Consider the following 13,871-nt stretch of genomic DNA (forward strand, 5'->3'; position numbering starts at 1 on the left):
CAGCCTGCCCGCGCGTTCTCACCTGCCCTAGGCCAGTCGGTTGTGGACCAGGCTGTGATGTCTGCCCTTCTGCAGACCCGGCTCAGCTCCCTGCACCCACTTCTGTGCCTTCTGTGTTCTGGGCTGGTCGCAGGCCCAGAGCCGGTGGGCAGGCACCCCGTGGCCGGGAGGGCTGTCTGTGTGAATTCCCTGGGGCCTGAAAAGGAGCACAGCCGGCCTTCCATCAGGCACCTCTCGATGGATATGGAAGGGGCGTGTCAGGGCCTGGGGGCTGCTCGTCTTCCCGTGCACCGAGCCCCCAGATGGTCCCCGTGCAAAATCCAGGTGTGGCGTTGGCACCCCAGCCGTGTGCCAGGCAGTCCGTGGCGGGCGCCACAGGCCTCGGGCTGGTGGGCCACAGGGTTCCCGAGCGGCAGGTCAGGACTGAGAGGGTGAGGCCTCTCCCTGGGTCCAGGGCCCAGGCTGACGCCGGCTGGAGGCCCCTCCGCTCACCGCCCTCTCCCTCCAGCCCCTGCCCTCACGTGAGCCCCAGGGCTGAGCTCAGGTGTTGCATGCCCAGGCTCTCCGGCAGCCCAGCCCGTTCCCAGTCCTCCGAGGTCACTGAAGGACTGGGAGGCAGGTTGCCCCACAGAGACTGCTGTTCCCCGAGCCCTGGGCAGGGGGCGGGGAGGACGGACACAGGGCCCTGCAGGGGTGTGGGCGCCGGGGCGGCCGGAGCAGCTCCACACAGTAAGTAAGAGCATCTCACCAAAACCAGTGCGTTTCTCCAGCCGCCCCGGGACCTGAGCTCAGGTCCTGGGGCAGGAAGGGGCAGCAGTGCAGCTGTTAGCTGTCACCGGGGGTCGACTGTGGCCCGGTGCCACCTCTTAGATCCTCCCCCGTCCCCTTCCGGGGTTGCGACCGGACCCCTGCCAATCGGGTTCTCACTCCTCCCCATCCCCTACGCCTGCTCCATGAAGGTGGAAGGAACACATTTTTAAAAAGTTTGGAGCCTGGGCTTCCCTGGTGGCGCAGTGGTTAAGAATCCGCCTGCCAATGCAGGGGACAAGGGTTCAAGCCCTGGTCTGGGAAGTTCCTACACGCCGCGGAGCAATGAAGCCCGTGCGCCGCAACTACTGAGCCTGCGCTCTAGAGCCCAAAAGCCACAACTACTGAGTCCTCGTGCCCCAACTACTGAAGCCCGCGCGCCTAGAGCCTGTGCTCTGCAACAAGAGAAGCCACCGCAATGAGAAGCCCACGCACCGCAACGAAGAGTAGCCCCCGCTCACCACAACTGGAGAAAGCACGCACGCAGCAAGGAAGACCCAACGCAGCCAAAAATAAATAAATTTTTAAAAATCATATTAAATACCTATTAATGAGATTTTAAAAAACAGTCAGTCAGTCAGTTAGTTAGTTAGTTAATTGTGCCGGGTCTTAGTTGCCACAGGCCAGCTCCTTAGTTGTGGTAATGAGATATTTTATATTCTTTTTTGTTACTGAACAAAGGCCTCAGAATCCAGTATCTATTTGATAATGCTCACAGCATAGCTCAGCACGGAATAGCCACATTGTTTTTCTGTGGCTGCTATGTACCAAACAGCCTTTTGTACTGTTTTACCAAATGCATGTATTTAATACCTGTTTTAAAAAACATAGTGAGATCTCAAAACTTTAAATTGACTAAAGTAAGATTCTCTCTGTAGTACTACTTATTTGACCAACACCACCTGATAACACCGGTGTAGTGCACTGAGCCTTACTCTAGCATATCGGGATAAACCCTGTTTCGACAAGTGTTCATCCTCCAAGTCCCCAAGGCCTCCCACACACTGCCAGTGAAACTGCTTCCTGCTTGGGAAAGAGTGCCCCAGTTCTTTTCTTGAGAAGCTTGAAGGCTATGTAAGCCCTCCAAAAGGTTAGAGGGCAAAGAACAACTCTAAAACTGGCACATTTGTTTAAAAAAAAAAAGACTTGTCAATATTACAAGAGCCAGCTTGCTTTCACTTGTGACACGTTTTCTTAGGAGGCAAGGGATGTGGCCATGTGACTCGGACAAGCTGTTTCCCTCTGTCTCAGTGTCCCACCTGTGAGTGGGTAGTCTGACTAAACTTAATTACAGACATCTGAATAAGGATCATGAACGGTGGCATCTAATTTCCAAAATAAAAACAGGAGAATGAGTATGTCTTTTACAACAGGACGTCAAGTCTACCTCAAAGATATTGGTGGCCTTGAGTCCGTTGCTTCTCACTGAGTGCAAGTGTGCCCCCCAGGGGACATCTGGGAAAGTCTGAAGGTGATTTTGGTTGTCACAACTGGGAGGAGAGAGAGGGAATGTTACGGGCACCTTGTGAGTAGAGGTCGGGACCTTGCTAAACACTCTACGATGCACAGGACTCACACACCACAGCAAAGGTTTATCTGGCCCCAAAAGTCAATGCCTTGGTTGAGAAACCCTGCCTTAGAGCAAACCACGGATACTCATCTTCAGCAAGTAACAGGGCATTTACTACCCACCTGTAAACCTACAGACTTCCCGACTTACACAGCTAATCCTGTGGCAGGAATGAAATAGATAGCGTGTGACCATCTGGTATTATCTAGGTTTGCCCCTCAAGTCACATGGGACAGTGCTAGAGACTGACATTTTCTATATTGGAGGTCTTTGGCAAGCCACCAGTTTTCTAACCTAAAAAGTCTAAGCAGCATTATTACAATACACATAATAACACGACAATTCTGCTTTTACAGAGAAATTAGATGTGGGAAAGGAGCTTATCTGACATCAGAAGCAAATGCTTTGAACACATCACATCTGCTGGTTCGACTGTCAAATCTTGACAGCTGGAGATGTAGGAAGGTAGACAGGAGTGAACAAACCAAAGTTACGGGCCTGCTGAGTCCTCGGGTCTAACCATAATACACTTCGTACTGCCCTGGGTCCAGGGATGTGTTCTAACACCCTCTCATCGAAAGACAAAGGAGAAGCCACAATGAGACGGTAGAAGGAGCGTAATCAGAGTAAAATCAAATCCCATAACTGGTGGGTGGGTGACTCACAGACCGGCGAACACTTATACCACAGAAGTCCGCCCACTGCAGTGAAGGTTCTGAGCCATCCCGGGGCTGAATCTCTGGCCATTTTCACTGCCAACCCTCATTCCTTTAGTGATCTAAACCAGAACTGTGGTCCTCAACATCTTACAGATTTTTTTTTTTTTTTTTGCCTTATCATACATCTCCTCTGCTAGAATGTCAGTCCCTTGGGGTGGAGATTTTTGTTTTGTTCACAGATGTATTTCCTGGCCTAGGGCAGTGGCCACCACATTTTAGGTGCTCTTGAAATATCTGTTGAATGAACCAGTGAATGAATGAGCCCACATCCTGACCACCATGTCACTTAGGACCTAAAAGACCTCAGAGTGTACTTGTCTTCTTACGTGCCTGGGGGCGTCCAGGTGAGGGGGGCTCACAGAGGTTTAGATCCAGACAAGGCTTGTGTTGAATCTGCCTTCTGACACTCACCCTCTGGGTGATCTTAGACAAGCGTCTCTACAAGCCTCTCTCTGGAACTCACTTTCCTCATCCTGGGGGGTAAGAATATCGACCTCCAAATACGTGACAGAATTCTACCAGACGCTGCACAAAGCTCAGAGCCCTGCGTGGAGTGCGGACAGCATTCCTCCAGCCCCTGGAACGACAGGGATGATATTCTTCGTCGCATCCACAGCCTCGGCCTCATCAATGACATCACACCTGGCAGCTGACGACAAAGCTCCACAGGTACATCCTCTCACCCAATCACAGCAGCGGAAATTCTGGTGAAAGGGAGGCCAGGGCGAGCTCCAACCCCATTGTTCAAGACTACGTGAGATTTGTTCGGTGCCACGTTGGTGAAAATACGAATAGCCGGACTTGAACTTGAGGCTGACACGTGCCAAACCCTGTGGTCTCTGATCCCACTGTCCCAGCTCGAAGTGTCCATCTCCCCTCGCACTTTTCCTCGTGCCAATCCAGCCCATCACCCGGTGCCGGGGACGCTGCCTGCTCGGTACCTCCAGAGTCTGCCCACCTCCCCGGGGCAGGCAGCTCCACTCTCACCTCCCTGGCCTCCTTCCTATCGTGTCTCCACACTGCAGCCTGGGTGAACTTTCTAGGACATGAATCTGACCATACCCCCTGCTGCCTAGAATCCTTCATAGCTTCTCATTGCTCTCGGGTTAAGACCAACGTTTTCTGTGAGGCCTGCAAGGGCTTGAGGTCTGAGCCCAGATGACATCTCCCGCCTTGTCCTGTACTGCGCTCCCTGCTCTCTGTCACATTCACCGGCACGCCTCTCCCCCTGAGGGCCCCCGGCTCCCAGAGGAATGAGGTCTGCTTGCTGCCCACCACCAAACCCCAGTCTGCCATCTCAGGCTCAGCGGCCACACATGCGCTATGTGTTAGCTTGTCATCTCCCCCATCCCCGACTCCCCCCAGCAAGGACACAGATCCCATCAGTGCGTACCCAGCACACGGTAGCCGCTCAGGACACTTGAGGAACACATGAACGAATGAACACACAAATGAATGAAAGCTCACCCAGGCACATGCACAGACGTTTCTGCACTCAGACTCCCCCACCCTGCTGTGCAGGCCTTGTCAGGGCTTTGACAAAGACAGATTCTAACCCCAGCTGGACTCAGCACCCCGCCACCTTTTGCTCCCTCACCTTCAGCTTCAGCACCTTTCTTCTCAAAGGCGGCACAGAGGCGCTCGAGCACCACGCCGTCCCCGGAGCCCTCCACCTGGACCTCCTCATCCAGGACCCAGAAGAGGCCTGTGGCATCCTCAGTACCTCCTCTGGCTGGCAAGCGGACCTGGCAGGAGATCAGGATACACTGAGGAGTCCTGATCCCCTGACGGAGGCCGTTTCTCTTCCCACCCGTGGGAGTCGGTGGACCTGCCTCCCAGGCACCACAGGCCTAGATCCACACTCCCTACACCCCACACTCCCACTCACTGCAAGACTCTCAGTGTCGAAGCCACAAAACTAACAATCTCTTGGTTACCAGGGGTCCAGATCCTGCCTCTGTCTTCATTTCCAGGGTGACCTTGGGCAACTTAACTGCACCTCTCTGAGCCTCATTTTTCCTCTTTTGCAAGACGGAGACTGGTAATCCTTTCCTCCGAGGGCTGTCGTGAGGGTTTAATAAGGGCAAGCACTCTGTAAACTACACATCTCTGGCTCCACACAGGCAGCTGGTCTATTCGTGCACAGCCAAACATGAAAGGATTAATCCCATCTGCATCACTTCCTCTTAGAAGTCTTAGTATTTTTTTTAAACTAAAATCTTGAGGGGGAAAAAAAAAGTTCCCAAAGCATGTCTTAGAGAAGGTGAAGTTGGTTCAGCGGCACAGACGCGGAATTCTAAATCTAGCCACCAGAGTCAGAGACCATCCAGGCGACCCTGACGCTTTGCATACAGGAAACTGAAAGAGGTCCGGAGAGTCTGCGGGACTTATCCGAGGGCCCACAGTGGGCTGACACATCTGAAAATGGTGCCAAGTGGTTAAAGTGGGAATGTGATGCATATGATGGCCAACGGTCCCAGTGTGCCTGGGGCCAGGGGCTTCCCAGGACGTAAGGATTTCAGTGCTGAGGCCAGCAAAGTCCCTGGCAAACCAGCACAGTTGGTCACCCTAATTCAGGGATATTAGTCCACACCCCACTGAGAGGGGTCCAGAGAGGGGAAGGTACATGTACAGGGTCACATAGAGAGGCCCAGGGGCAGAAGTGGACCTGGATCCCAGGTATCCTGAATCTTCACCTTGGCCTTATTTGCTGGGGTTGAAACCTACAGTCAGCCCATCCCCAGAAGGCAGCTGTTCCAGCCACTGCCCAGGGGTCCCGGGGGTACCATGGTCCTTCCCTCCTTGCACTGCCCGGGTGGTCCCTTCAGGCCTGCCCCTCCCAGGTGGAAGCAGGACAGGGACAGGGAACCAGCCCGAGAGGTGCCAGCAAGAAGCAGCAGCAGCAGGTGTGACAGGCCGGCTGGGCTCACAGACTGAGAGAGCTTTGCAGGGGCAGGTACAGCCCGCTGTGAGCCCAGAGAAGCCAAGGGACCAGGACAAGGTGTCCAAGTGCAGGAGAAACGCAACCTGCAGGACACCTACTGTGGGCCACACACCCTGCAGGGGCTTTACATGCCAGATACCACGGGCGTTCACGACAACCCAGGGGATACCATCTATCGTTCCCACTTGGGTGATGAGGAAGCTGAGGGTTGGAGAGGTTAAGTGACGTGCCCAAGGTCACCAAGATCGGACCGGAGCCCAGCAAGTTCCATGGCCCAAGCACTTTCACACCAAGATGCGCAATGGCCAAGGGCAGCTCTGGGAGACGGTTGAGCATAGGTGCAGATCTGGGGTCAGCACAGTGGGGTCTGGGGCTGGGGGAAGGGAGATAAAGGCTCAGGTATCCCCCAAACTAAAGCCTGTCTGCCTCCAAGGAACTCAAGAGCCTGGATCCACCATCACCCCCGCTCTCCATCCCCCAGGGGCCCCTACTGTCCCAGTCTCTGCTGGGCACAGCACCTTCGTCTGAACACCCCATCTTTCCAGGTGACAGTGGCTGGAGACCACTGGGCACCGGCCCTGGACTCCCCTCAGCTCAGACCACAGCCCAGGTGTGGGTGCGTTCTAAGACGCAGACTCAGATTCTCAACCTGATGGGATGTAAATATTCTTTGCCCAGGCCACACCCCCCAGACCAATCAACGCAGAATCGGGGAGTGGGTCCCAGGCATCAGTGTTTTTAACAATCCCTGGGTCATGCTAGGTGCAGGCAGCTTTGAGATCCAGTAGCTCAAAGGCTCAAATCTGCCAGGATTTCTAAAAAGGCCGTGCGGCATCTGAGAGGCCGTGTTACCTGCGAGGGACTCTGATCCACAGCAGCCACCGTGGTCCCCAGGGACAGCTCCGGGAGGTCAAACTGCACAGGAACATCTTCCTAGAAAGTCACAGAAGTTCAGTGTTAGCTCCTTCCATGAACTGAAGGGGAAGAAGCTTCTGAAGGAGGAAAGAAAAGTGAGGACTTTCATCGTCACACTTTGGCCATTTTTTATCATTATTTTTTAATTGTGGTAAGAGTAGACGTGGCATAAAATTTAACATTTAAATCATTTTTAAGTGCATGGTTCATTGGTGTAAAGTACATTCACACTGTTGTGTAACTGTCACTACCATCCATCTCCAAAACGTTTCTCACCTTGCAAAACTGAAACTCTGCACCCATTAAACACTAACTCCCCATTTCCCTCTCCCTATTTCTGTGTCTATGAATCTGACTACTATAAATATCTCGTATGAACAGAATCGTACAGGATTTGTCCTTTTGTGACTGGGTTATTGCACCCTTAGCATAATGTCCTCAAGGTTCATCCATTCGTAGCATGTGTCAGAATTTCCTTCCTTTTTATGGTTGAATAATAGCCCCTTGTGTGAATAGATCACATTTCTTTATCCATTCATTCACTGATGGACACTTGGGTTGCTTCTACCTTTTGGCTATTACAAACGATACTGCTGTGAACATGGGTATACAAATATCTCTTCAAGACCTTGCTTGAAATTCTTTTGGGTAGATACCCAGAAGTGGAATTGCTGGATCAAATGATAGTTCTATTTTTAATTTTTTGAGAAAACACCATACTGTATTCCACAGCAGCTGCACCATTTTTATTGTGCACAAGGGTTCCAGCTTCTCTACATCCTCCCCAACACTTCTCACTTTTTTTAGTCTAGTGGGTGTGAAATGGTATCTCAATGTGGTTTTGATTTGCATTTCCCTGAACTAGTGATGCTGAACATCTTTTCGTGTATTTATGGACCATCTGTATATCTTCTTTGGAGAAATATCTATTCAACTCCTCTGCCCATTTTTTTAAAAAAATTAATTAATTTATTTATTTAGGCTGTGGTGGGTCTTCGTTTCTGTGCGAGGGCTTTCTCCAGTTGCGGCGAGCAGGGGCCACTCTTCATCACGGTGCGCGGGCCTCTCACTATCGTGGCCTCTCTTGTTGCGGAGCACAGGCTCCAGACGCGCAGGCTCAGCAGTTGTGGCTCACGGGCCTAGCCGCTCCGCGGCACGTGGGATCTTCCCGGACCGGGGCGTGAACCCGTGTCCCCTGCATTGGCAGGCGGACTCTTAACCACTGCGCCACCAGGGAAGCCCCCTTTGCCCATTTTTAATCGGGTTCTTTGTTTATTTGTTTTTTATCATCACCCCTTAGCCTTTGTGTGAGAAGAAAGGATACAGACCAGCATCCCAATAACATCCTAATATTGTTCTTCAGGGTGGTCAGCAATCACGGTGAGAGCTTTATCAGGAACTGATAATTCAGGGCAAACTTTTCTAATATTTACTGAGTACCTAATAAGTGCTGGGCTGAGTGCTGGGTGCTGGATGGAGCAAAAAAACTATGGATAATAACAGTTGGCATATAAAAGTAACCAGAAACATCCAGATAATGCTATGCTCAAAGATGTTCGTCACAGTGTTGTTTATAACAGCATAAACGTGGAAATAACCCGGACGGCCAAAAGAGAGTTCAGATAGAATCAGACATAACCACAAACATGCATCCTTACTAAGAGCTGTGAATGGAGTGAGGAAATGTGAATAACATAATGCTATGTGGAAAAACACTACAAACTCGTGTGTACAGATGGATGGGAAATCTGTAGAGAAGACCATATATGGAAAAATGGCTGGTATAAGATACAGACAGTGGTAACAGTGGTTGCCTCTGGGTGGTGGGGCTAAAAGAGATTGTGTTTTCCGCTTCTTGACACTTATATGCACTTTCCAGTTTTTAAATAAAAAACATGTTTTACTTTGATCATCAGAAATAAGTGAAATATGATGGCTGCTACCATATGTGGAATGCCTAATACAGATTACACATTTTCTATCCCACTTCATCAAATGCTCCAAATAGCGCCTTTAGGCAGTACGGTAAAAATGATCGTGAAAATAACCGCCACCTCTCCCCTTCCCCGTATCCACACTCTCTGTACAGATATGGAAGTTTCTCCTATCAAAAAGTGGACGCCATTTCCCCGCCCCGTGAGTCAGGGCTCAGCCTTGGACTTGCTGTGACCAACTGAATACAGAAGAGGTGACGTTGCCAGTTCCAAGTCTCGGTCCCAAGGGGCCCTGAGCACTCCTGCTCGCTCTCTTGGACCCCTGCCCAGCGCCACGAGAACAGCCTGAGCTAACCTGCTGGAGGACAGGGCACGCCTGGAACACAGGTGAGTCATCCTAGCCAAAGGGCTGCCTGGATCAGCTCATGGCCAGCTGACCCCAGACACAGGGGAGAGCCAGCCAAGAGCTACCTATCCAACCTGCCTCTGACCACAGGCACATGCTCTCCCAGCCAAGACCAGAAGAGCTACCTAGGCAACCCAGAGACCTGTGAGCAATAACAAAAGGTTATTTTTTAAGCTACTATGTGTTGGGATAGTTTATTATGCAGAATTATTGCGGGAAATGGTAACTGATACAGGAGTATTGTTATTTCTATTTTACATGTGATGAAATTGAGGTTCAGAGAGGGTGAGTGACTTTCCTAAGGCCACACAGCCAATAAGTGACAGAGTTAGAGACCCCAGGTCTCAGCAATGCCATGTGTTTAAGATTTATTCATATTGATGTTTTCATGTTTATTGCTGTGTGGGCTCCAACCAAAGAAATGACCATAATTTCAATACCCATTATCCTACTAATAAACAATATGATCATTTCTCATATTTTGCCATTAGCACTTGCTGGAGCCAAAGGGGTCCCCTTCAGGGAGGAAGGAGGGAGCAGATGCTAGGGGGCGTCTGGGGTGCTGGCGATGTTCTCTCCTTTTATCCTGGGTGGTAGCTGCAATGAGTGTGCATGGTTGGACAAATTCACTAAGCTATACACTTCTGATTCAGGCACTCATCTGTGTAAATGTTATAGTTCAAAAAATTTTTTTAAGTATAAGTAAAGGAGGGCAGGCAGGGACGTGCCTGTACAGGCTTCCTGGTTCACATATACAGAGTTTCTCCGGGGGGCCTCGTAGAAAGGGAACTGCATCTTCACCTTTCCTAGATGCTCCCACATTATGATCCAAAAGGTGTGCAAACCCACTATTTTCACCCACAACCGGGCACGAAGGGCCTTCCACGGGGAAGATGCAAACTAATTGTTGGAGGAGGATTCAGCTTGGGTATGTGGGCGAGGAGGAAGAGGTCAGCACAAACAAGGGACAGCTGTGGGAGGGAGGCCTGGGGAACTCCAAGTTCTGGACTGTAAGGCGCAGGGGCCGTGGCTGGAGACTGGGCTGTAGAGGGAGACAGGGGAGCAGCAGAGGCCCAGGAGCCAGGCCTGGAGTTTGGGTTTTAATCATCGACGGACCAGACAGGATGAAGCTAAAACCTACCGGAGGACCAGACGACCACCCCCTCCCCTGCCCCGCCCAGCATCACGCCCTCACTGAGGCCCTGCGAAGGCCCCGCCCCAGCCCAGCCATACCTCTCGGAATCGCTCCAGCGTTGAGACAAAGGTCCACTGGTAGAAAAGCAGCTGCAAGCGCTCGTGAGCGTAATTGTGGCACAGCTCCTCAAAGGTGGCGGCCCGGTCTTTGCCCTGGTGCCGGGGGTTCTGAAAGCCTGGAGAGTCCACCACCATGATGGAGGCCATGGAGAGGTGGTGGGAGGAAAAGGATCTGGGGGGAAAGGAGAGGGGCCCCGAGAGGACATGGACTCTTAGAACCCCGCTGGTCCAAGCCTCCTGCACCCCTGCATCACAGAGATGGAGGAACCGGAGCAGCATGCTGGGCGGGTCTGCAGATCCAGCAGATCTCACCACTTGCAGGCTGTGTGACCTTGGGAAAGTTACTTAACCTCTCTGAGCATGGGTTTCCCCCACTGTTAAATGGTGGTAGGGATGAGTAGGATGACCCCAGGGGCTGCAGTAAGAAGAGAAGGAGTTGAAGTATGGAAAGTGCCTCCCATGGACACCACAGGCCTTCAGGAAACGTGCTCTCTCTACCAGGCCCAGAGTGGAGAAATGACTTGCTTAAAGTCGCACCACAAATCGGCTATAAAGTTAGGACTAGAGTCTCCTTTTCTTGCTTAGTGACACGCTGCTATAGAAAAACAATTTTGTTCAGTGCCTGCCTCAGTTTACAAAGATCTCTCAAGCCATCACCTCCTTGGAGCCTCTTGACAAATCTATCAGGGGGACAGAGAAGGGATTATTCACACCAAAAAGCAGGAGTTAAGAGACTCTGGAGAAAGTCACATGTGGGCTCCAACCCTCGCTCAGCCACGGAGGGGCTGTGTGTCTTGGGAGAGTTGCCTGACCTCTCTGAAACTCAGCTGTGAAAGGGCTAATGATGGAGATGAACTTAGAAGGCCGTTGGGAGGGTTGGATGTGATAAGACATCCACGGCTCTGAACGTGGTAAAGCGGTAAGTGTTTTCTGCTATTATTATCATTAGCATGACCAGCTATACACTTTGGAGGGCCCTTAGTTTGAACCTGAGCTCTTTGCTGTTATTTGCTGAGGTTTTCCATCTGTAAAGTGGGGCCAATAAGATCAGCCACCACATAGACATGCATGAAGATTAAATCAGTTGATGTTCAGAAAGCCAGACGCCTGCTAGGTGCTCATAAACGTAAGCACAGTGGGTATCGTTCTCACCAATACACCCACTTTATGGAGGCAGGCTCCCAGAGCCAACCAGGAAGCAGCCGCCCTCTGCAGGCTGAAGCAGCCGCCCTCCACTGGCAGTTCACCAAACAATACTTCTTCCCCTAAGCACACATGATCCCCCTGGTTTCTAGATAATGTGTCTGTGGTCTCAGAGGGTAATTACTCCAGCAGCAAGAGAGGGAGCCGATTCTGTGTCTGTGGAGAACCCCACTTGCACTGTTGCTACACGCCAGCCTCATCCCCTTAACAGGATGTCAGAAGCCTAATTACGCCTCCTGCTTTCACAGAGGAGGGAGGGAAGCCCTTGGCCCAGCTCTGGTTTGGCCTCACTGGAACTGCTTAAAGATTCCCCAGGGCTCAGCAGCACTCAGCACGGTAGAGGACAGAGGCTCCCGGCCGTACTACCTGCAGATACCTGCAGTATTTTAGGATCGCGATTAGGAAGAGTTGTTTACAGACACTACTTCTTTTTTTACTTTATTGTTTAATTTTTTAGTGATTTCTTTTAATCCTTGCAGTGACCCTGAAGGAAAGAGCCATTTTTACAGATGCAGAAGGGGAGGTCAGAGAGGTGAACTGATTCGCCAAAGTCACACAGCCCACGGGTGGCCAAGGTGGAATTTAAACCCAGCACCATAAGACATGGCTCAACAACCCCCTCTCCAGCTCAACAAAACCCCACTCTGCTAAACTCCCCGGGCTTGGGCTCGTTCATACACTGCAAAGAGGCCGCCTCTGTAACCGGGAGAAGGTTGCCATTACCTGTTGATGAGCGAGACCACGGCGGCAAAGACCTCCTGGTACAGGCCCGAGGCCATGCCCTCCACACACTCCACTCCTGTCATCTTGAGCCCTGCAGTGGGGAAGAGGGGGGGGTTGGCACCCCGTGGTCAGGACCTTGCCTGGGGCCGAGGACGTCGCTCCAATGCCATCACTACTGGCCTTAGCGCATCTTCCCCCAACGCGCACACACACGTCCCCGTACTGCTGAAATTACTTACGTTCTTAGGACCAAATTCAAGTGTCTTACCAAGTCTTCCAGGGTCCTGTGTAACCTGGCCCTACCTCCCTAACCTCCATTGTGATCTCCTGCTCAACCCTCAGGGCTCAACCCAATGTCACCTCCTCAGGGAAGCCTGCCTTGACCACCACCACCAACCCATTAAGCCAATTCCCAGGTCTACCTTGCTTTTTTGAAAATTTTATTTATTTTTCAAACTGAAGTAATGATTGACATACCAAAAAACCCGTACATTTTTAATGTATACATCCTGATGAGTTTGAAGTATACACCCATGACACCATCACCATGAACACACCACAAACATAACCATCACAACTAAAAGTTTCTTCCCTCCCTCTTTGTGTGTGTGTGTGTGTGTGTGCGTGCGTGCATGCGTGTATGCGTGCACGCGCGTGAGATAGGAACTTTTAACATAAAATTAACAAATTTTTAAGTATAGAATACGGTATTGTTAACTATAGGGACTTTGCTGTACAGTAGAGATATTCATCTACTGATCATTTTATTCATCTACCCTCTAGGATTTATTCATCTTGAATAAAACTATGTGCCCTTTGATCAAAATGTCCCATTTCCCCCTCCCTCCACCGCCCTGGTAACCACCATTCTACTCTCTGCCTCTATGAGTTTGACTTTTTGAGATTTCTGATGTGAGTAGTATATTATTCAATAGTAAAAAAAAAAAAAAAAAAAAAGAAGGAAATCCTGCCATTTGCTACAACATGGATGAACTTGGAGGACATCATGCTAAGTGAAGTAAACCGGACACAGGAGGACAGATCTACCCTGATTTTACAGCACTGACCACAGCACATATGTACTTTGTGGTTATTTCGTTAACCTGCATTTCCGCCCCCCGCCACCCAGGCAGGGAGCACCCTGAGGATGAGGACTACCTCTGGGTTTGCTGGCTCCAAATCCCCAATTCCTGACACACAGCAGTTGCTCAGTAAATATCTGTTGTTCCCTCTTTCTAGAGGGAAATTTGTCAATTTTATAGTAGAAGCCATAACATGTTCATATACTTGGACTTAATAACTTCACTCTTAGGATTTTACTCTAATGAAATAATTCAGAGAAACAAAGATTTCTAAGTATGTATGTCCTCCCAATTGTTGCTTAAATTGGCAAAAA

General features: G+C 50.7%; 1 protein-coding gene across 1 annotated transcript; it reads right to left on the reverse strand.

Annotated features, from left to right (window-relative positions):
• Positions 1 to 27: 27 nt before the first annotated feature.
• LOC309611266 (unconventional myosin-XVIIIb-like) lies at positions 28 to 12,563 on the reverse strand (the record flags this gene model as incomplete). Its single annotated transcript, XM_082355453.1, has 6 exons — positions 12,476 to 12,563; positions 10,529 to 10,721; positions 6,893 to 6,973; positions 4,694 to 4,841; positions 522 to 651; positions 28 to 196 (listed from the first exon to the last, which is right to left on the reverse strand). The coding sequence occupies exons 1-6, from the start codon at positions 12,556 to 12,558 to the stop codon at positions 28 to 30; spliced, it is 804 nt and encodes a 267-aa protein (XP_082211579.1). The 5' UTR covers positions 12,559 to 12,563.
• Between the last annotated feature and the right edge of the window lie 1,308 nt (positions 12,564 to 13,871).

Source organism: Balaenoptera borealis (assembly GCF_965194805.1).
Source record: "Balaenoptera borealis genome assembly, chromosome: 14".
Lineage (NCBI taxonomy): Eukaryota > Metazoa > Chordata > Mammalia > Artiodactyla > Balaenopteridae > Balaenoptera > Balaenoptera borealis.